This window comes from Schistocerca nitens, chromosome 7, assembly GCF_023898315.1.
Source record: "Schistocerca nitens isolate TAMUIC-IGC-003100 chromosome 7, iqSchNite1.1, whole genome shotgun sequence".
NCBI classification, from domain to species: Eukaryota; Metazoa; Arthropoda; class Insecta; order Orthoptera; family Acrididae; genus Schistocerca; species Schistocerca nitens.
In genome coordinates this window covers 383617910-383643013 of record NC_064620.1, presented here as the reverse complement: position 1 = coordinate 383643013, position 25104 = coordinate 383617910, and the positions used below count along the sequence as shown (strand labels likewise).

The window sequence follows — 25104 nt, the reverse complement described above, 5'->3', positions numbered from 1 at the left end:
TGACCAAACGTTCGCCAACGGTCTTGGTACCGTAACTAATTTCCACAAAGTGGCGGTAATGTGCCGGAGTTAAGACCCAAAAATGTCTAATGATCATACCCAACACTGTTGTTGTTGTAAGAACACTATAACACCTATATACAGGATGGTCCACTGATCGTGACCGGGCCAAATATCCCACGAAATAAGCGTCAAACGAAAAAAGTACAAAGAACGAAACTTGTCTAGCTTGACGGGGGAACCCCCATTTTTTATTACATATTCGTATAGAACGTAAGGAAATACGAATGTTTTAGCTGGACCATTTTTACGCTTTGTGATAGATGGCGCTGTAATAGTCACAAACATATGGCTCACAATTTTAGACGAAAAGTTGGTAACAGGAAGGTTTTTTAAATTAAAATACAGAACGTAGGTACGTTTGAACATTTTATTTCGGTTGTTCCAATGTGATACATGTACCTTTGTGAACTTATCATTTCTGAGAACGGATGCTGTTACAGCGTGATTAACTGTAAATACAACATTAATGCAATAAATGCTCAAAATGATATCCGTCAACCTCAATGAATTCGGCAATACGTGTAACGACATTCCTCTCAACAGCGAGTCGTTCGCCTCCCGTAATGTTCGCATATGCATTGACAATGCGCTGACGCAAGTTGTCAGGCGTTGTCGGTGGATCACGATAGCAAATATCCTTCAACTTTCCCCACAGAAAGAAATCAGGGGACGTCAGATCCGGTGAACGTGCGGGCCATGATATGGTGGTTCGACGACCAAGCCACCTGTCATGAAAGATGCCATTCAATACCGCTTCAACCGCACGCGAGCTATGTGCCGGACATCCATCATGTTGGAAGTACATCGCCATTCTGTCATGGAGTGAAACATCTTGTAGTAACATCTGTAGGACATTACGTAGGAAATCAGCATACATTGCACCATTTAGATTGCCATCGATAAAATGGGGGCCAATTATCCTTCCTCCCATAATGCCGCACCGTACGTTAACCCGCCAAGGTCGCTGATGTTCCGCTTGTCGCAGCCATCGTGGATTTTCTTTGCCCAATAGTGCATATTATACCGATTTACGTTACCACTGTTGGTAAATGGCGCTTCGTCGCTAAGTAGAACGCGTGCAAAAAATCTATCCTCGTCCCGTAATTTCTCTTCTGCCCAGTGGCAGAACTGTACACAACGTTCAAAGTCGTCGCCATGCAATTCCTGGTGCATAGAAATATGGTACGGGTGCAATCGATGTTGATGTAGCATTCTCAACACCGACGTTTTTGAGATTCCCGATTCTCACGCAATCTGTCTGCTACTGATGTGCGGATTAGCCGCGACAGCAGCTAAAGCACCTACTTGGGCATCATCATTTCATTCAGGTCGTGATTGACATTTCACATGTGGCTGAACACTTCCTGTTTCCTTGAATAACATAACTATCTGGCGAACGGTCCGGACACTTGGATGATGTCGTCCAGGATACCGAGTAGCACACATAGCACACGCCCATTGGGCACTTTGATCACAATAGCCATACATCAACACGATATCGACCTTTTTCGCAATTGGTAAACAGTCCATTTTAACACGGGTAATTTATCACGAAGCAAATACCGTTGGCACTGGCGGAACGTTACGTGATACCACGTACTTATACATTTGTGACTATTACAGCGCCATCTATCACAAAGCGAAAAAAGTGGTCCAACTAAAACATTCATATTTCTTTACGTATTACACGAATATGGAATAAGAATGGGGGTTCCTATTTAAAAAAAAAAAAAACAGTCGATATCCGTTTGACCTATGGCAGCGCCATCTAGCGGGCCAACCATAGCGCCATCTGGTTTCCCCCTCCGAGCTAGACAAGTTTCGTTCTTTGTACTTTTTTCGTTTGACGCTTATTTCGTGTGATACTTGGCCCGGTCACGATCAATGGACCACCCTGTATAAACACTCCGAAGAGATAGCGCAAGCACAGCTATCAGTTGATCTACATGCAAGAAACATGATACACTGCGTTATACCGGGCTCAGAGGAAAGATGATTTTCTGGCAAGTAAACTTACAACACATTTATTTGTTAAGTTTGCATGCATATCGGCATCAAGGCTCAGAAGTCTTCGTGAGATTTGTTGGTACTTTCTATTATCACTTGCGTTTCACCGAATCAGTTCAGTGTGTTAACTGCAAGTTGGTTAATGGTTTTGCGGGGAGAGGGGCAGTCAGAGGTGCACAAGCCCCTTCTGCCTCCCGCACGGTAGACACCTGTGGTTCATGCTTCCGCGAAAGTACAAGTAGCGCACTGAGGTAAAGATCACCTATACGTTGATCGCAATCAATACGGAAGTTATCTTGCGTATTTATATATTTAATAAATATCCTAACTGCAGCTATTATGTAATGTTAACAACAGTAGTACAACATAGCAGTCAGCAATTGATTACCTCCCACAATACTGCCAGCTACGTAATGTTGGCTGCAGCCGAAAAGCCGGCCGGAGTGGCCAAGCGGTTCTAGGCGCTACAGTCCGGAACCGCGCGACCGCTACGGTCGCAGGTTCGAATCCTGCCTCGGGCATGGATGTGTGTGATGTCCTTAGGTTAGTTAGGTTTACGTAGTTCTAAGTTCTAGGGGACTTATGACCTTAGCAGTTGAGTCCCATAGTGCTCAGAGCCATTTGAACCATTTTTTTTGCAGCCGAAAACAAATGACTACCGGCCGAAGTCTTTCGACATCTCGACGGTTCAATCCCGAGTCTGGCCATCCTGATTTAGGTTTTCTGTGATTTCCCTAAATCGCTCCAGGCAAATGCCGGGATGGTTCCATCGAAAGGGCACGGCCGACTTCCTTCTCGGTCCTTCCGTAATCCGATGAGACCGATGACCTCGCTGTTTGGTCTCTTCCCCCAAACAACCCAAACCCCTCTTCCAACATCTATCAAAATCTACCGTTTCAGGACTAGGGAGCTGATCGGGAAACTTAAGGTTGACGTACTGTACATTAGTTCCTATACTGCTGTTCCATAACGCCCCTCTGGGAGTTGAAAAAGTTATTCGTAAAGAAGTTTTGTAAGATTTTGCTTCATCAGTACTTGCGATTTGTCTGGCTCTCCCAATACTGGTTTGACAGATGTATTAAAAAATGTTGGTGGTTGTGAGTATGTAATACATGAAATGTTCGGTACCCAGTCGCAGCTATTTTTATAGGCTGTTGGATTAAAAAGAATGTTGTTCGGCATGTGAACTCTCAGCCTCCCCATCTACACAGACGGAAGTAGAAGTGAGGGCGTCTAATGGATCTGCCCAGTAACAAGTGCATCCAGAGATGTTCCTTGTGAAATACCACAGCTAAGCAGACTACACAATTCTGACTTCATTTCAACTGTAAATATACCTCAATATAAGATTTTCCCAGAAATTGCTTTTCAAATTTTAGACTTTGTGACTGACACTGTGTGTTTAAATTGAAAGAAAATACAGTTTCAGCCAGAGATATTTCTTCTTTGTAACATGCACTAAAGTCATTCATATGTACTAATTTAGTGTTAACTCCTTACTCTACTCGCTCCTCATTTGAGATTTTTTGTTGTGAAACATCTTCGTCATCACATGTTATGTTCATCACTAATTTTATCTTATGCCTAGGACATATAATTACTCAAAACTAAATTTCAAAGTACCGGAAAGGAATACCCGATCTAAAATACTAGCAAAGTAACACATTGCTGCCTCATTTCGAAGGTTTTCATGACATAATTTATGGAAGAAATATTTCGAGCTATCTAGTGGAGTTAGCTGTTCCATTATTCTGCCCAATAATTCAACAACTGGATTGCGCAAAAAATGGTAAGATCACAGTTTCTAGAAGACAATGTAACACATCAGAATTTAATTAATCTATTACAATGTTTAGTCATGCAAATAATTTCTATATAACATAATATAATATAATTTTAACGAACTCAGTATCTATTTAAGAACCAAGAAGTCTCACCGTGAACATCCAAATGGAACCATGTGCCATTCCTGGGCTGATTAGGTGGCCTGTTCAGAAAGACCACTTTACACTCATACCAGCCCTGGTCTGACTCACGGATGTTGGTCAGGTTGAGGGAAGCAAGCCCGTAGGGCGAGTCCGGTGAGACGCGTGACACGCGACCCTCATAACCTTCACCACTGTGGGTCGGGTAGCTGTCGTACCAGATGTAGATGGGGATCTCCTGACCCTGTCAGCCGCAAATATGCAGCGGCACAACATACGTATCAAGGCCAACAATGCAGCACTCGACAAATCACCATTCTGTGAAACTCTCTTACATATGAGTTGAGTTCAGCATCATTCATTTTGCCAACAATTAACAGATACTAAAATGCTCAAAAAAAATTGTTAAGTAAAATATGTAAAATAATTAGAATACAGTGTTATAAGTATAATGCAAATAAAGTTGCAATTAATATCGGAAGATATTGGGAGAAAAAATGGACATCATCTGCATGAGAGTAGAGTGTGTATTGTTGTACACAGAAGGTGTGTACTGTATATGGGATAGCAGAGCCAGATATTACTGGAACATATGAGAAAGTGAAAATATTTCTGTAATATTCAGTCTTCTACACATGTCTTAGAACCATTTGGAGGATCTCTCAGAATGTTAATAGTGTATTTGCATGTATCTGTGTTACATGGTTTTAAGCACTTTTGAATGTTAATAGTGTATTTGTATGTATCTGTGTTACATGGTTTTAAGCACTTTTGATATACTTTAATTACTTGGTCATAGGAACCCATACAGGCCCTATTTATTACAATGTTAAGGCAAAAATTATTATTGGCATTTGAATAATATCTATGTCAATGTCACTGGATGCTGAGCTCAACATCATTTGTTATATTTATAGTTACTACTTTAATCTACAATATGGTATACTGATACCTCAATTAACATGCATTTTACAATATTCCATAAATCTCACCATTCCATTTAATTAGATACGTAGGAATAGTATTAAGAAATAAGGAGTTAAAAGGAAAATACCTCAAGGAAAGGATGAAATGGATGTACTGCAATCTTGTTATTTAATTTCAGGAGCTGTGTACATGCTCCCTGAAGTTGTTTGTGTTCAAATATACTATATTTGAATACCAATGACTCTCACTGTTGATTAATTGTGCAGTCTGGTCAATTGTGTTACAATACTGCCACTGCACTTTTGTCAAAGGCTATGCTATCCATGTAAAATCATGCATTTAAACTGTGTTAAAAATTATTCAGTTAAATACCAAAACATCTTTCACACATTTGTGGTAGCTGAACTTGTACCACCTTCTACTGCTTTTATTTTACTGCGCTTGAATGTGTTTGTACTGCAGTACATATATATTTGTTTTACATGACTTATTAAAATAAGTCAAGCAAAACACCACATACCTGCCATTAATTGCAAGCATTTTTTTAATACTAAAAGCTTATAGTTTTATGAATGATCAGACAAGCAGTGACACATTCTGGAGTCGTCTGCATTTATTTACTTTTTGTGTAGATGTAAATAAACATTCTCTCGTGATTTCAAGATATGTAGGAAGAAGCTGTACTGAAAGAATGTTTCATCTTGTGTAAACTGAAATTATGAGATGCTTTGGTACGAGCAGACATCTCTTGGAACTCACACATGCTGTCCACTTTGAAAACATTTAAAAAATATAAATACAGAATTTTCTAGAGGTGCTCACTTTGAAGCAGAGACATTAAGGGCCGTCACACATAAGGGCTCATGCCATCAGGAACATTCAGTATCTATTAATATTAAAGTTTGTTAAATTATCAGTTCAGATTGGCTTACAATTAATATTATCAAAAAGCTATTTCTAACAGCTACAGCAATATGGTTAGAAAAAACGTGGAAATATGAATAGGATATTACTAGCTGCAAATCCAGAACACACTCAATTACTTCATTTGATAGAGAAAAAATATTTGGAGATAATGAAAATTATAATAATACTGATAAGTGTTGGCATTAAACAGAAAACAATGCATGCTTTTCTTCCAGACAACAGTCTGTCAATAAGTGTGTGCATTTAATATCTCTGTTATTGTAATTATGAAAAGATTTTTCAAATCATTATTGGGCACTGCCAAAAACAATTCGTAAAATTTTTTGTGGGGAGCATAGGGGCCATGTAAGTAGGCTGTTTAGGTTTTTATGTTGGTAACACCATGTAGTGCTCTGTATGTAAAACGCTGACTGTGCTGTGTGCAGTCTGTGGCTGGTTTGACTCGTTGTTAGAATATTCATTAGTGTAGTGTTGGGCAGTTGGATGTGAACAGCGCATAGCGTTGTGCAGTTGGAGGTGAGCTGTCAGCAGTGGTGGTTGTGGGGAGAGAGATGACAGAGTGTTGAGTGGACGATCTGGACGTGTGTCTGTCAGAATAAGGTGGATGTCGCAAAATTATATATATATATATATATATATATATATATATATATATATATATATATATATATATATATATATATATATATATATATATAATGAATTTCTAACACTATTAAGGTAAATACATTGTTTGTTCTCTATCAAAATCTTTCATTTGCTAACTATGCCTATCAGTAGTTAGTGCCTTCAGTAGTTAGAATCTTTTATTTAGCTGGCAGTATTGGCGCTTGCTGTATCGAAGTAGTTCGAGTGACGAAGGTTTGTGTGGGGTAAGTGATTCATGAAAGCTATAGGTTATTGTTGGTCGGGGCCATTCCTTTGTAGGGATTATTGAAAGTCAGATTGCATTGCGCTAAAAATATTGTGTGTCAGTTCAGTGATGATCAGAATAAGTAAAGAGAGAACTGTCTGAGTATGTTCAGTTTTACTCAGCTGTTTCTGTATCAAATAACGTAAGAGTTTTTCCAGCACTGTCATTCGTAATTTTTCTAAGAGGATATTTCAACTTTTTGTCATTGAACTTGTTGGTCCTGCAGATAAATTGGTTGTTTGTAACTATCATTATAATAAACATTCTGTATTACTGCTTTTTCATGAATAAACGTAAATTACATTATGAATGTTAACTACATGTTAAGAACTAGTAGGTGAGTGATATATCATGTACTCTGCAAAGTTTATGTACTAGAGTGCATGTTCTTCATTTTGAGGATTTGCAGCACATAAATATGAAAAAAGCCAGCCACGATTTCAAAATATTAACCAGTTACTAATGGTAATGAGTTAACTTATTTGCAACCATGATGATATGATTTGGAAAGTACATTGCCAGTGACACAGATGGATCCAAACTTCTGTCCAATAATTATTTGTTACTTTCATGGTTTGAATTTGGGAAAGTATTACAAGACAAGGCAAGTGTGAACTTTATTTCTGGTTATCCACACCTTAAAGACAAGGATCCATATGCCAGAATTTTTTTATCAAGAAAAATGCATGGATATTATTTTAAAATGTAATAAATGGTGAAGGTAGTTCCTGTTACATTACTGGAACAATTCATGGAAAATGAAATATATGAAGTACCCATCCACAACGTGTTTTATTTTTTACTTTTGGAAGTTTCCATTGGAGCTTATGTGCCAAAGGTGTTTTCTCATAAACTGATCCATGGAAGGACAGGGAACAAAAGCTACTTGTGCAAGGAATAAGTCATTTAATCCCCAATGACAAGGCTAACTGATCAAAAAAATTTAATCAGTTATAAAAAGTAATAAAACAGTTTTAGGGTAACATTCAGTTAACAACTGTATAGTGTTGTGTTCTGGATAGCAGCAAAGAGATAACTAATTTTATGGAAGTATTTACATGGCTTATCTAAATTTAAAACTAACAGAAATATAACATGCAAGCAAACAGAGCTTAGAGTGCAGCTACACTTTCAGCTAAATTGCTCCAAATACATTAGTAAACATCTTACTGTAAAATTAATCAAAGCACCTCTAAACAGCCACAGAGATAGAGAGAGACAGAGGTACTTGTTAATGAGCTGTTAAGTGCAAGTGATGTAGATAACTGCATTGCATGGTTAATTATTAAGGTAGCTTTCTCTAGAATAAGTCACTGATTCATTCAGTGTTTTCCATTTCCTTTTGACTGTATGTGCATAGTTACACAACGTGGTATTTTTTGACTGAATAAAACAATCTGAGATACACACTGAACACTGAAACTTTTACAATGCATTATTACTAGCCTTGTATGAGGCTGCATTGCAGCCAGTTAATAAACATAGCAAATGAAACTTTGAGATGATCACCAAAATAACCTCAAAAAATTGGTATCAGCACACTACATAAAGTACACAAAAATTTATTTTGTCATATTTAATTTATTTGGTTTTCTGTGTAGGCTGTCACTTGTGATGCAACAGATGTTTCGAAGGATCTCTATAAACTGTAACTAAATAGTATTTACAGTCCCAAAAACATGTTTTACATGTTCTACAAAGATACATGTATCACAGCAAAACAGACATTTTTTTGAATAGTACACATTTCAGATGACACTTGTAATGCAGTTACCTTCATCACACCTTTTGCGTTAAGGTTAAGTGAATGAGTGAAGTGTATTTACAGGCAGTGCGTAATATGGATTGAATGAAGGAACATCATATTTACAACAATTATTTTTTATGATGGGCAATATAGAGTTTGAGGTCATTGGCAGTGATCTTCAATATGACAGGAGAAAAAAACGTAATAATTCTTTGAAAATGCTGATATGTTATTGCACAGTTTTTGCATTTATTTACTGAGTGCAATATTCACATTACTGTGAGGGAGGGAAGAAATAAACAACACTATAAACTCTATCATATTTAAACACTGTCAGTATAAACTTGCACTATGTCACTGTAGCTGTGATGTAATGAACATAATTTTCAACAGCAACTATGACAGATAAAAAATTCAAATACTGTCAAACCATTTACTGATCTGTAAAAATCTTCTGAACTTCTGTTATTATGGAATAAGTACTTTGAAATATCTTATGTTATGACACATTGATGTTAATTTAAGTGGTTAGATCAGCAGACTTCTGTAGTTTTCATGATTTATTGATATTCCATCAAGAATGATATCTTTGTAGATTAGTGTCATTTGATAACTATTTCTTCAAGTCTCATACTGTTTTATATCAGTGATGTCAGTGCCTATTCCAACTGCATGATATATAATGGGAAGCGGTAAATTTTCTAATGTTGTCTTTAGTATTATGTAGACAGTGACTCCGTAAACAGGTGTACAACGTTTGCAATAGCAACAGCTCAACCCCCCCCCCCTTTACATTCCCACCCACTGAAATGCAGCTTAACATAGTTCAGTTATGATGATAAAAATTATGTAATTGCCATTCTGTAAATGTAGAGTTCCAATTTTGAACATATCAGCATTTTCTTTTTGTTCTTTCTCAAACTTTGCTTCTTATTTTTCTGTTTTAAAATGAATAATATATTACTTGCTTTGTTAGGGTAGTTGAGTAGGTGATAACTTCTATCACTAACTGATTGAAGAATCATAGGAATTGGGGCTGGAGAAAGTAATATTATAATTTTTTCTTCTTAGGATTGGTAGTAGGTCGCAGGAAATCCCCAAGACTACAACCATTACCCAAATATTGCTAAATTGAATCCATCCTAGTAAAACAATTGTTTTAAAATAACTAGAACACATTGGCTGACTGTGACGCAGTAAGCTCAGTACATGAACATAACGGAACACTCTTTTAGGATCTACCAGTATGAGATTTTAATGTCATTATTTGGTCATGTTACTGCCCTCTTCGTAGCATAAAATGTTCTTAACATAGAACTAATTTCTATTAGTATGTTAAATGTATTATATAGCCTAATAAAGCTCTGTTCTCTCTCTGTTGACTTGTCTTGTTGGTCGTTTGTCCCTTGTGGCGAAAAGAGGCCAAATTATATAGATACGTTTTTAAATCCAAATACAGGTTAAGAACCAAATCAAAAAAGGCACAGTCCACTGCAGGACAAAGAGCTTGACTTGGAACTACATGTAACCAAGGTACCTGGGCAGATGTACACATTAACTTTTATAGCAGTTACTGCATTAATGAGAGACATATATACATTAATAATATTTTTTTACAGGAAAAAGGAGACACTGATAATTTTAATATTGCAGGTACATAGGCAGAAAAATAATCTATTAATAGAAGTAAATCACTTATAAAGGAAAACGTTTTTAAAACAGCAAATTACCTATGACATTCTCTGCTATAAAGTCTGATGCCAGCATTTATCTGAAGACTGGTTCCATCAGTCCACCCATTTTTATACCACCTATTTACTTTCTGCAGTTTGGTAGAAAAAATGTGTCAATTTCACTGGAAGCCTTAGTGGAACTTAAGTCAGTCTTCGTTAATGTGTAGTGCAATGAATGAATTTCTGTTTCCAGCTAATGTTTGTACTCAAGGAATGACTGTTCACTACATGACTGATGTTGTTTGATTAGAGTTGTATTCACTCCATTTTTGCTTCTTTCTCCAAAGACAGCTGGCTGTGTGAAATCTTAATGTACACAGTTTTGATCTTAGTATAACTTGCTTGGGGTCTATATGAAGTACCGAGCCTCTAAAGTTATATCTAATATGTTGTTCTCTGCTGCTATCCTACCACGTAGGATATTAAAACATCAGAGTGGCATTCTCATATTGCTGATATGGGCCATTACATTATATGGGTTTGGTCTCTCTTCCAGTGCAGCCTGGTAAAGATTCTGCATGAGGTAGTGTGCAAGAGTTGACAAAACTATAAATTTTCTACACATTTGTCTTTGAAGTAGATTTACAGCTTCTTAAAATTACAGTGCTCCTCATCATTATTTTCAAATTACATGTTCATTTTATGAGCAAAATGTTTGATCAGTATGATAGTATTGTTACAATCTAACATTTACACCTATTGCGTTGTATTTCTGTTTCAAGTTGTCTGTATGTGTTATACAAGGAGGAAATTTCTATAAGTTAATCCATCATTGTATTGCAAAAAGGATGCCATTTTCAAAACAACTATATCCTTGGGGAATAAATCCTGATTTTTTCACACTACAGTATTTTTTAGACTGATTGTACTGGATATCCTGACATATCAGTGTTACTTGAATTTCTGCAAGTCACTCTACTCAGGTAGAGGTGAATAATATGCCATGTGACGTCAACTTGTTGGGGATGAAACATGATTAACTGAAAAATTATATGGAATTTTTTCCTGAGTATCTCGTGTACTCAGTGGAAGTTACAATACTATAACTTAAGATGTAGTACCTTGTACCATACAGAATCATCACAATGTAAGTTTGTGAGTGAATGGATAATAGTAATTTTATGTAATTGGTCTGTATACTTGACAAGAATAGGTATGATTTTTGCTCTCATATAGTATCATAGGACAGTTCCTTGTCAAATATTATGTGTTTCTTGTGAGCAAGAGGATAGAAAGAGACAAGGAAGAGTTTCATATCATTGCAACAATTGCCACTGATAGATGGAACACTTCCTCTCTTTACTATTTAATTTAATGTTATAATTCACAGGTTTCTTTCTACACAAATGATACAAAGGTGACTGAAAATTACACCAGTCAGCAAAACTGACTAATAGAATTTGACAGGTACCTGTCTATAAGTAGACTCTCTTAACACTACATGTCACATCTTACTCACTTTTATATGTTCATGGGGACAATTGTGTTGCTACTGATAACAAGTGAGAGTTCTTGAGAAATGGTAGTACATTTTTTTTGCAGGATGTATTGAAGCCAGCAAGAAAGGATTTAGTTATCAGTACTGTTCCAACACAAATATGCAAGAATGAAAGGAAATTGTCCTCGATACTTAAGGAACAGCACACCCTGAAAATCTGACACATGTTGCTAAATTACTCATTTAGTCTGAAGTGACTTAAGCATTGTTACACTGAAGCAGCATAATTTCACACTGAGCAGGCAACTGTTACAGGTTCAGTTACACCCATATAAACTTTAATAGTTGCTAACCAACATTTGAAATAATAAATAAAGCTTGGAATGGAAAAGAAGACAAATAGTCAAAGCAGTGTTAAGTGCTCATTAATGGTGGGACATAACACATTATGAGGTCTGGTTTCTTTTACGTGTCTGAATTTTGCTGTCATTTTTGGATGTAAGTGTGAAAGAATTCTTGTTCATTTTTCATGCTGTGCCTGTTTTGTGCTTATGATGAATGCTTTTACCTTGTTGTTTTAACATCTCATTGATGGTACCGTAAATCCTGTACTGTTGCACTCATGTGGATCACTTTATGAGGAGAAGAAAATGTACTGAAACTGTCACTGAGTTCCCATTACTTTTTTGTATGTGACCATCTTCATTTGTTTTGTAGAACTCAAGTTTAAGTGCTCTTGCAATTCCTTTATATTTTTAATCTTTTTGCAATTGTTGTTGTGGTCTTCAGTCCTGAGACTGGTTTGATGCAGCTCTCCATGCTACTCTATCCTGTGCAAGCTGCTTCATCTCACATTACGTACTGCAGCCTACATCCTTCTGAATCTGCTTAGTGTATTCATGTCTTGGTCTCCCTTACGATTTTTACCCTCCACATTGCCCTCCAGTACTAAATTGGTGATCCCTTGATGCCTCAGAACATGTCCTGCCAACTGCTCCCTTCTTCTAGTCAAGTTGTGCCACAAACTCCTCTTCTCCCCAATTCTCTTCAATACCTCCTCATCAGTTATGTGATCTACTCATCTAATCTTCAGCATTCTTCTGTAGCACCACATTTGCAATTACTATTGTTAAAATTACTATCTGATCTAATGTTATGATCTCCAGGACACAAAAGACTATCAGAACTTTGAGTGACACTTGACTCAAAATCAGTTTGTTTGTACCTATTTACCTTATCTGTTTATAAAAGTATATAAATTGTTCTTTTGTGGGTTTTCTGGGCATTAGTCTTGTTAGCAATCTTCATCAGCTATTATGTAACTTTGAATACCAGCTATTATGTAACTTTGAATACTACTGCCATAAGCTCAGATCTGTAAAATTTGTGAGTTAACATTACATTGCTGTTCACACTCTTAAAACAAGAAACATTTATTTCTCCCATTGTTCCTTTTGTTTTATGTTTGTTGCAAGTGGTTTTTAACAATAAACACAATGTTGTCATTATATCATTCATATTATTTTTAATTTATTTTTTGTGCTAATATTTCATCATCTATACAACATTCTGTTCTGGAACTAATCATTCACATTCTGTGATGTGAAGAATACCATCAAACGGCTACACAAGCGAAGGATTGCTGCTCTGCTTTAAATAGTGATGAGTGTGTTTGTTGATATTTTGATTTTTTGTAGAAGTACAAAGATGGAGACAAACATATTTACATTATGTAATGAAATCTAAAACAATTTTTTAGATATACACAGTCATTAGTTAGGAATTTAAAAATAATTCCTTTTTTGTCTATGACAGCACTTTGTGATGTGCTCTTCATCTTGTTTGTTAAAGAATAAAATATTTCTCTGTGATTTTTTAAAAATCTCTGTAGTATGTTTGAAGTGTGTACAATTTTTGTTATTTCTTAAAAATTCATTTCAGTTTACTTTACTAATTTTTCACAGCAGTGCAGTATTGCAACAAAGGTACATTTCAGGCCATTTATATATTTCCATACTGATCTTCTTAACAGCTTTTCATATGAGCATAAAATTTAAGATTACACAGCAAAACAGTTCTAAAATTTCAATGTACTACGGGAAAATTAATGAAGCAATGTATCTGTTTCTTGGTTTCAGCAAAGACTTGTGTTGTCATCATAATACCAAATGTTCAAAGATAATCACAGCTGGTTCAATGTTCATCTGACTAAAACAACCACAAAATTAAATTTGGTGTAAGTTGTCTAAGAACTGCCCAAATGTTGCAAAACTTGTTTAATCTGCAACAACAGACATAAAACAAAACAAAAAGATACAAAACAAAAACTAGTTCTCAGAATAAGACATTCTATCAAAAGCTAGAATTTTTGTTATGTTCTATTTATATTTATCTCTGCTGTTACCTGAAAAGTAGAGTTCTCTTGTAGCTTTAACTGTTTGATTCTTTCTACAATGATAGTGTATTTGGTACAAATCTGAGCTGAATGTCTCATTCTGCTTCCAGTAAAAGTTACTTCTAAGGAATTGATTAGAACACAAAGCACATCATATATGCTGTGGATTTGTGTTTAAGGAACAGCCTCTGAAAACTAAGATGAAAGGTGCTACTTGTTTCACAAGTCAAGCTCTCTGTCTCTGCATGTCAATTTTAGTACCACACATTGCCGCATTTGTGTGTGGAAGATATGAAGTAAGTCATTCATCATTCCTAATGTGCAACATTGCAGGGGAGTTGGCAGTTTGTCAGCAGAAACATTTTCACCAGATGAGTGCAGTGTGACTCCTGAAATACAAAGTTTTAATAGGATGTTGTTACATTGTAAACATCTTGTTGTAATTTTCTGTTGGCATTCTTCATAATTTTGTTTTATTTATTGCTGTAGCTTTGTTAATATGTGGCTCTTGAAAGCAAAGCAGAAGTGGCCACTAGACACTTAAAAGATGCAAGTGTTCATACAAGACGATACATTTAAAGGGTCTAACACAGATAGTTGGCAATAATGATGGAAACTCTAGGCATATGTGGGACTTATTAATTATATGTGCATTGTGGGAAGATATCACAACTATGATCACTTACCTGATGGGCCATTCTGTTGTGAAATTAATAAGAATGACAGGGTCTTCACTCACATGTTTCTTACTGGGTTAGAAATAAGACATAACAGTTGTACATAAATGATATAGATTAACTGCAATAATAATAATTTATGCGAAAAAAATAAAATGAAATAAACCACAGGGCATACATGAACCAGATTGTATCATATCATGAAAAATGCAGAGCTAGCATAGCTGAGGAAGAAATGGTTTAATATCTTGGCAACAATGTCTCGACAACAATGAGATCGATAGGTTTGGAGCCATGCCTTCACTGAACATTGATGAGGTAGGAGATATGCCATTTACTGAAATCACAGAGAACATAATTGATGTGGATCATCAGTGTAAAGAGTCTTTGTGATAAGGAGATCATAATTCAAAATAAGAAAACCAAATTTGTTTTGTAATTCATCAACCATAAGGCATTAACATTATTCATAAGATGTAACATTACTTGGTATTGCAGAAGTAGGGATGGTGTTGATCATGGTGAGTGCAAGCCTGATTTCAAGTGTTTAGGTAAGCAGTGGAAAAAAATATTGAGGTTACAGTTATGATTAGATGGGACACAACAATACGATGAGGGAACGAGTACAGCAACAGTCAGGAAAACATAAAGAATTAAGATGTAGATTAAAAGACAACATTTCAGAGGAAGGAAACTAATTTTTGTACAGACATTATTTACAATGTTGATAAATTTTGTAAATATTTTAAATATTTAGGTTGGGAGAAGTGCACATATTTAATATTTTGCTTCAAAATGTGTTGATGGATAGTGTGATAAAAATTTGTCAGTGTACTACACGTGATATCTCCCCCCCTCATCCAAAGAAAGAGTACACGCTGATAAGGGGAGGAACAATTAGAAAGAAAGGAAGAACGTGACGTATTTATCACATGCTGCAGCTGAAGAAAGTTATCAATTCCACCTGAACAACTACAGAACAAATTTGGTCCCAAAATAGAGGGAGTTGAAAGTACCAAGTGGCATTTGTGGAAGCAACTGGCAATGACAGCAAGAAACAGGTACAGTTCAATAAGAGGGAACACATTACAGCTGTGAACTGTGTATCAGCTTGTACTGATAAAGATTTTTCCCTCTATTGGATCTTTGACTCTGTATGCAGCAGCAAGTACTATGGCGCCCCACTAGAGTATCCTGCTTTTAGATGGCTGTTGGCATAGACTCATTTTCAATGTGTCATGGGGTTTTCATGCTGCAGCTGACCAGTGGAGACTGCACTACCAAGGTATGCTACGCTGCTAACACTAGCCCCATCCACTCTGGCTCATTGGGGGAGACAATTTCACTGTACAGCATTTGAAGAGACATGCTGCCATCTGAGGGATTAGGTTAGTTACAGACTGAGGTCAGCTGCACCTGAGACGCTAGCTGGTGGCGAATTCATCCAATGCACTGCCAATGGACAAGTTAGTTGCCTGTGTACCACAGCCAGTGGCTTGCATGCATGATTGATTACAAGACGAATCTTAACTAACCATTATGTAGCCTGACCTTCTTCATTTGATTTCAGCATTTTCACAGTGCAGTCTTCCTCTGGCTGTGTTCTCATCACATTTACTCCTCTGCCAGTGTGTTAAAAGGCGTTGTAAATGACTGCCATAGCATGTAAGAAGTGTTTTGTATACACTGATAGGTCAAAACATTGTGACCACCTGCTCAGTAGCTTGTTTGTTCTTTTTTGGAACGGAATACATCACTGATTCTGCTTATCAGGGATCCGAAAGTTTGTTGGTACGTTTGTAGAGGTATGTTTCATTAGATGTCAACCCACATGCCACGCAATTCGTGTAAACAAGGACCGCTGATTTGTGTAAGCAGTGATGGCACTCGATAGCGACGCCGGTGGGTTCCATAGGATTTACATCAGGCGGATTTGGTCACCGCGACATCAGTGTGGGTTCACTTTAATGCTCCTCAGACAACTGTAGCACAGTTCTCACTCTGAGACTGGGACAATTATAGCGCTGAAAGATCAGATCGCCATCGGGGAAGACATCAAGCATGAAGGGATGCAGGTGGTTCGCAGCTGTTAGCGTGTCTTCGATTACTACCGCAGGTCCCATGCAAGTGCGGGAGAATGTATCCTGTATCATAAAATGTGGTTCTCATTATGGTTGCCGCATACAAAAACCGTGCGGCACGGCCTTGGTTGCCATGGAAACGCTGTCAGCGGCGCGGCACCTGCGCTGCAGGTCCACGCCGCCAATCACAGAACGTCCTGAGCGTGACGTCTTACACAGAACCCCTGGCTATACGAACTTTCGCCGAGGCCTTGGCGAGTCCGCGGCGGCAGCTATGAAATACTTATCATCCGATTTGAAGGAAACTATTCGGTGAAAAAATTTGATTCTTCAGCATCTTACAGCCTGATTTCTTCGCTCGGTAAAGGACTGAATTTCTTTTAGTTATTTGTGGTGGTTACTTGTTGTATCACTTTTACATAAACGATTACATGGAATTTTATTGAGTGTGCAGAGGTAAAAACGCAATGCGTGGACTTCGAGTATAGTTCATTTTAGTCAGTACATTATTGCATATGAAGTTTAGTCAACATATCGAAATTATTTTTTAGGCAGAGAGCTGAACGGTAGCTATCACCGTCCGTGAGATATTGAATGACCCTGTCGGCAACGGACCGTGGTGGCGGAGAGGGTCGCTCTAGATGCGACCGATACTTCGCCTTCTCGTCGTAAACCATGTGGTTGTATCAGTCCCAAATTTCGTAAACGATTCAAGAAATGGAAACTTTTTTTTTTCTTCAAATGATATCTCGTAAAGAGCCACGTACTTCGTCGCATGACGAAGTATGCAAACTCTATTTATCTATCGAGACATGAAAGTAAGTACAGTTTTTTAGAATGGATAGATAAATTTTTTAAACGGCATTTAGTAGCATGTGAAATGAGAATTGTAGTGACATGGAACACGTTAATATTTACAATATCCTATATAGACCGACAGAAGTTAAACCAAAGCTGATTTGCTGGGCTGTCATAAGATGTAATTTGCTTAATATTTATAGCTATTGGTTATTTCGTTTTGTAAGACAAACGTTGTTACCTTGCTGAAATGTACTTTATTTATTCAAGACGCGTTTCGCCTTTTATTTTAAGGCATCTTCGGTGGAATCTAGAATGATTCAATTTTGTTTTGAAATGTGATATTTGTAGATTATAAAACAGTTCACATATTTTTTACGTGAATAAGTAATTACTTACAGTAAATCGAGTTTTTGACGAACATCTGCGTTTCCTCTCACCTGGTCACATGCTGGAGGTTGAACTAAAACTTACCTTATGGAACACAAGCACATTTTCGTGTTCACTCTTTTTTCTTCACAATTGTCGTGTTCTTTACGCTAATGGGTGTGGAGTACTATTATTTTTCTTTAAGTAGTTGTAGACATTTTACCGAAAACTGTGATTTAAAGTCGTAAGTATAGTGTGTTCACTTCGTGTCTCTTCCTATTTGTTTTGTTTATGTACATGCTGGCAACCTAACGAGTCATATGCTGAAAACTAACGTCTGTTTATTTCTGTTCTCCTTGTATCTGTATGTGGTTGTGGCTAGTCAGTGCAAGTTATAGAAAGTTGAAAGTGAGTGCAATAGTTTTCAGAGAGTGATTGAAAGTTTTGGTGTTCAGCTGATTTGAGTTTCGGATTAAATGTTTTGTGGAGGGGTTCATGTAAGTGTAAATTCACCGCTTACATTAATAGTTAAATAGGAGAACAACATGTCAAGAGATGATTATTATCAGAATACAAGCATCCAACCCCTTTGCCCTCACTCTTACATGAACACCTTCACAAAATATTTAAACCAAAACTCGAATAAGCTGAACAAGAAACTTTCAACTTCACTCTGGCAGATATTACATTCACATTCAACTTTCTACAATTCACCCAGACTACACACACACACACACACACACACACACACACACACACACACACACAGGTATAAAAGGAACAGAACTAAAGTCTGTTTAGACTTTTGTTTCCAGCATATACTTCGTTAGGTTGGCAACATGTACGTAAAAATAGCAAATAAGAAGAGACATAAACTGAACACACAGTAGTTACGACTTTAAATCAGTTTTTGGTCAAATATCCGCAGCTAGTGACAGAAGAATAGTTGTGCTCCACGCCAGTTAACGCAAAGAACATGAAAATTGTGAAGAAAAAAATTTGTAACGTGAAAACGTGCTTATGTCTCGTAAGTGAAGTCGTAGTGCGACCTGTAGATTGCGACCAGATGAGAGGCAACGCAGATGCCAGCCAAAAACTGGATTAACTGTAAGTAATCACTTATTCATATAAAAAAAGGAGGTGAGCTGTTTCATAATCTACAAATGTCGCAAAGATTCCACTGGAAATGCCTTAAAGTAAGAGGCGAAAGGAGTGTAAAATGGTTCAAATGGCTCTGAGCACTATGGGACTTAACATCTATGGTCATCAGTCCCCTAGAACTTAGAACTACTTAAACCTAACTAACCTAAGAACAGCACACAACACCCAGCCATCACGAGGCAGAGAAAATCCCTGACCCCGCTGGGAATCGAACCCGGGAACCCGGGCGTGGGAAGCGAGAACGCTACCGCACGACCACGAGATGCGGGCGAAAGGAGTGTAGAACAAATAAAATACATCAAAGCAAGGAAATGGTGCTTGTTGTTTACAAAATGAATATTTCCGTGCTCGCTGCAGGTGGTGGACACGTAAAAAAACTTCTTGTTAATTATTTTGTTTTGTCTTAAGACATTTTGTTTATTTGCAACGTTTAGAATACTTTATAATTACATGTAATAACACCAGATTGCCAATTACTCTTTCCAGCATCGCCGAAACAGTCCACACCCTTTGATAAGTCGATTTCTTTTACCGAAAGGTTTTTCATCCCTGATCGAGTCTTTGTGTCAAACACTTAGCATTGTGTACCAAATATAATATTATGTGAATCGTCTTCAGTATCTATAAAGTATCACTGGTCCCAGTCTTGCAAGTAGTTATGAAGGACCAGTCATAATAATTGGTTTCACAGTTATCACTTTAGGCGTTATAATCCAATTGCCGATTCGACGTTTGGTTGCCACATTGCCGTATTAATTTTTTGCTTAACCTGCTTTCCCTGACACAAACGGTAATTAAAAATAGTTTCATACGACGTTGGTGCATCCTTTAATATGCCTGAGAATGGTCACACGACATTTGAAGTCAGCAGGAAAGCATCCACTGCACAAAAAAATGTGTGGCAGCATATGTAGAACTGCATTACGATACATTTGCCACCGACGACTTCTATACGGTTTAAGAACCGCCACTGCACTCGAAAGTCATGGAAAATCTCTAGGCGCTCAGTCCGGAACCGCGCGACTGCTACGGTCGCAGGTTCGAATCCTGCCTCGGGCATGGATGTGTGTGATGTCCTTAGGTTAGTTAGGTTTAAGTAGTTCTAAGTTCTAAGGGACTGATGACCACAGATGTTAAGTCCCATAGTGCTTAGAGCCATTTGAACCAGAGCCATTTTCATGGATAATACGTAACCAGCCGTTGGTTGTTGTTTCAAGAAGGAATACATGCTACAAATGGCAGAGTGGCCAAAACAGTTTTCTTAAAATTTTGCAAAATTAATTTTTAAATTTACCTTTCATGCTTAAACACGGCGGCTTTCTGCCTTTCAAGATTATGATAATACATTTTAAAATTTTGAAGTTTAATTGTGGCCCTCAGCCATTGGTATTGCACCTTGCATATGTTGCTTCTTTAAATTATTTTATTGCTATCTTAATTGGGTTTTTATCTTGTTGATTTTTAATATTTCTTGTTGTTAAACATACTGTCCTTCTGCCTTTAAAGGTCTATGGTAATATATTCTGAAGTTCTGAAATTTAATTGTGGCCCCTCAGCCAGTTGTGTTGCACTTTGAATATATTATTTTTTGAATTATTTTATTGCTATCGTCATTGGATTTTTATATTGTTGAGATTTCTTGTTGGAGGCCTTCAGCCGTGAAAGAATGGCATTCGGTAAAGATTCGACTATGAGCCGCTCTGGTTGTAAAGGTTATTAAGTTAAAATAAATGACAATTAGAAGCAGAAACTGACCTCAACCCTTGGCCCTTTCCACAATCTTATTACCTGTTCTGCCGAGCGGGTTTAGCGGGCGTATCAAAAATTGTTGTCCTCAATGCCTTTGCCACTTTATATTTGCTTTCAAATATTTCAAATACCAATTCATTCGCATCATCTTGAACTCCGTCAATGAGATGCTCAAAATCGAATGAAAAGAGGAGCGAAAAATTGTTTTACTGTGTGAGATTCCCGTTAGCGAGTGTGTGACTGCGCCAGCTTTGGCTGCCAAGTGAATTAACACGTCGCTGACGAGTGGGAGCGTACTCGCCGGAATGGCCTACCTTTCTGGTTTATGTACCTTGTAGCAATATGAGGACTAGAGCACAACAAAATTCATTTTGTGTGTAGGAATTTGCGTGAAGTCATCTATTGTCCAAGTGCAACGTGCATTCAGCAAGAAGCCGCCTCTGCAAAAGCAGATTTATGACTGGCATACAAAATTCTTGGAAGTTGGCTGCATATGCAAAGGCAAGAGCAGTGGTCGGCCACGCATCTCTGATGACAATGTCGAAAGTATCCGAGATGCGTTCACACGGAGCCCTAGGAAGTCCACAAGTCGGGCAGCCCACGGCTTCAACTTCCTCAGTCAAGGGTGTGGCATGTTCTGAATCGACGCCCGCATACGATGCGTTCAAGTTGCAGTCACTGCATCAAATGGGTCCTGACGACCATACGGTACGAATTTTGCATTTCATTTCTCCCGGATATGGCAAAGGACTCTTTTCCCGAACGATTCATCTTGTCGGACGAATGGACATGTCATCTATCGGGTAAAGTAAACTGCCATAATGTAAGAATCTAGGGGTGGCAAAATCCTTATGTCGTCGTCGAACATGAAAGAGACTGGCCGAAAATCAACGTGTTTTGTGCAGTTTCTGTTCACAAAATTTATAGACCTTTTTTGTGGAGGGAAGTGAGACAGGAATGTCATAGCTCGACATGCTGCAAAATTAATTGATTTCTTAACTTCACGAAGATTCCAATGATTTCATTTTTATGCGTCACGGCGCCCTGCCTCACTTTCATGTTGAGGTGCGGAGATATCTTAACAACACCATCCCGCAACGTTAGACTGGAAGAGGTGGACAAGAAAATCTTGTTTATTGGTTTTGGCCTCCCTGGCCACCAGACTTCACATCTTGCGGTTTTTTCCATGAGGGTACCTAAGAGACAGAGTTTTTGTCCCACGTATGGAAACTAGTCTTCAAGAGCTGAGAAATCAAATTACTGAAGCTGTCGAGTCAATAAACAGGAACCTGTCGATTCGTGTGTGGAATGAGATAGACTACAGTTCCGATGTTTCTCGAGCAACTCATGGTGCTCCTGTTGATTGTATGGTATAATGTCTGTGCGAACATAAAACTTTGAACCTCTCTCTATCCAGTGACATGCGCAAAGTGTTTCTATCTTTTGCCGTTTGTTTGAAATAAACAACTGAAACTTGTTCTTTCTCTTTGAGTCACCCTCTTCTTTGTGGTTATGCCACTCCACTCTGGAAAGTGTTCCTCGAACTGTGCGCAGGATGTAAGCGAATCATGTACACAAATTCGAAAACAGATAAAGTCTAACAGTGCATAGTCCTGACAGTGCATAGTCCTGACAGTGCAAGAGTACCGGCGATGATTTAAGCAGATGACCCCCCCCCCCCCCTCCCTTAGCTCACAGAGAAAGAAAAATATAGTGTAAATCAGGCGCTTTTCTTTCAAGAAAATGGTTTAAAAGTCGGTATTACTCAGGTTTTTAACAGGATCGGAAATGCAACTTTTTTATGATTAATTACAAGTCGCCATTGGTCTTCCGAAATATTAAAAATACTCCATACCCCAGCCCGAGACCCTTTCCACCCCCGTCCCTCCTACAAACTGTCGTAGGGACATCGTTGCTCAGGATGTTTAAAAAGCGATTAAAGTGAGTTTTTTATTCATTTTTTCCCACAAAATTCATGCCAGTCAATCGTTGCAGACAATATGAGAGCAAGTCTACGTTTTAATTATCACGTCGAAAAACGGAAGTTACGTAATTAACTATTTGTTTGTGTGCGGGTTCATCTCTGTAGATCTGACGCACATCGAAATCAGCTCGCCGTATGCCGCTGGAGGGGCCAAATTAAAATGACACATCCTGCTGATAAAATACAGTATCGTGTAGTAATTCGTTTTTCTCGTTTGGGTGGGTAACAAAGTCTGAACAACCCATGATAAAGTGATGGAAGTGTATGGTAGCAATGCGCTCTCATATGACGCAATGCTTAGGTGGCGCAGATCCTTCCAGTGTGGTCAGACAGGACTGAATGACGAGGAATGAAATGGCAGACCATCTCTCTGTGAAGAACCGGGAATCACAAGCAAAATGGAAGAAATTATATTTTAGTAGAACGTCTTTTAAAACTGCAGCGAGTCAATTCAACATGGAGAACGTGATTTGCTTTGCTGCGAAGCAACATCACTGATAATCGCTTTGGAGACGTTTCTTTTTATGTAGTGACGTGCCATTCTTTGTCTGACGACAAACTGGAGTTAGTGTCTTGGAGATCGCACTCGAGCGATGGAAGAAGAAATTACATTTGCGAAATGTCTTAGATCTTACTCTTCTAGATTGTAAGGGAAAAATTTAATGTTTACAAAAGCCTGAGATGCTATTCTGGAGCAATGCGAAACTGCTTGGTTGAAATTGTAAAGACTTATTGAGTTTGTGAAAGTCTTTTTAATCTAGCTATTATTCCTTTTAACTGCACCGACGGTTGTAACAAAAGCAAGTTCGAAAGTAAAATGTCTACTCTTCCTGTTGTCAAGACAAAGATCCCGTGAAGTTAGTGGTAATTTAATGGACTGTGATGTAGTAAAAGTGCTCAGAATCCTTACTTCTCAGACGCAAGTTTTATAATGCTGCAAGATGTCGCAGCATGACGGAATGAGTACTGCGTGACGAATAAGGGGGTGCTGCATCATAATTTCTATCTGAGAGAGGAAAACACAATCTGATGCAGTTGAGACATGATGACGTAACATAAAGCCCGTTTTACGCGAGCGACTTTCCGTCAAAATTGACCACTCGTTGTGGGTGCATGTCACGTGATTGCATGTAAATCAGCAGCGAACCACGTTGCGTGTAAAGCAGTGATGTCAATGATCAATTGTCTGAGCCGAATATGGGGTTCTAAAATTTTTGTACTGCAAACTGTTCACGCACAGAAGCAGAGTCGTCATCTGTTAACAGTGGTAGTTACCCTATTATCGTCAGGCTCACTCGTAATATACATGTGTAACAAGAAGATATGGCCAAACATTCCCGAAACATTCCTCACACCTAGGAGAATGAAATGTGTCATACGGATGTGGGTCCGGAAAAGGTTTATGTTCGTGTCAGAACTCATTTTATTCCTTGGTTTTAATGTGATCAGATTGTAAATTTTCATCATCAGCACGTTTGGGGTATCGAGAATCCCCTCGAAATTTTACAGTCATGTCATCAACAAAGATGTTCTGTCGACGTTGGGGCACGTGACTGTTAGACTCAAGGGTAGCCATCCGTCCTGATATATCGGGAGCTTCACCGTTGTGGACCTTTTTGTCCCGGTATCCCACCAAGATCCAATTTTGTCCTGATTTTGCAAAATACTGTTACGAGCTTTGCTCAATTGCTGGAGCAAAACCAATATTAGCGCAACATGTAAATGCATTCTAAGTTAGTTTTATTTATGTCAACAAGTTTTAGTTCATAAGGTCATCTCACAGATGGCGTTGCATGTTGCCTTCTAGAGCTAGCGCCATCATTCGAGATGGTACCAGACTTATCAAGTAGTACGGGGCGGAATTATTTAAGCAGCGCTAAGCGGAGCAATTGGGCAGTTCCAATTTGGATAGCGATCTGATAAAGACGATTAACGTAATACGAACAACGAGTGCAAGTTAGTAATGTTTCAAGTTAATCATCTTGATGTTGAAGCTCTTTTGCCTGTGTTTGCTTTAACAATAACATATGTTTTGAGTGGGGTCCACATTTGGCAAAACACAATTTTGTTTTTTGTCCCAGAAATGTTTCACTGCAGTTGCAGCATCATCTGTGGGTTTTTTATTATTATGGCTTCTTACTGCTGTGTTACGTTTATACAGTGACTGTTTTTCTTTGCAGTTTGTCACCTGCAAGGTTTCTTATTTCGTC

General features: G+C 37.9%; 1 protein-coding gene across 1 annotated transcript in view; it reads right to left on the bottom strand.

The window, feature by feature from the left end:
* LOC126194768 (protein turtle-like) overlaps positions 1–25104 on the bottom strand; it is a 914596-nt gene that overhangs the window by 204867 nt on the left and 684625 nt on the right. The window contains exon 6 of the mRNA XM_049933054.1: positions 4008–4239. Coding sequence (XP_049789011.1) covers positions 4008–4239 — 232 coding nt within the window. The remainder of the gene's footprint in view (positions 1–4007; positions 4240–25104) is intronic.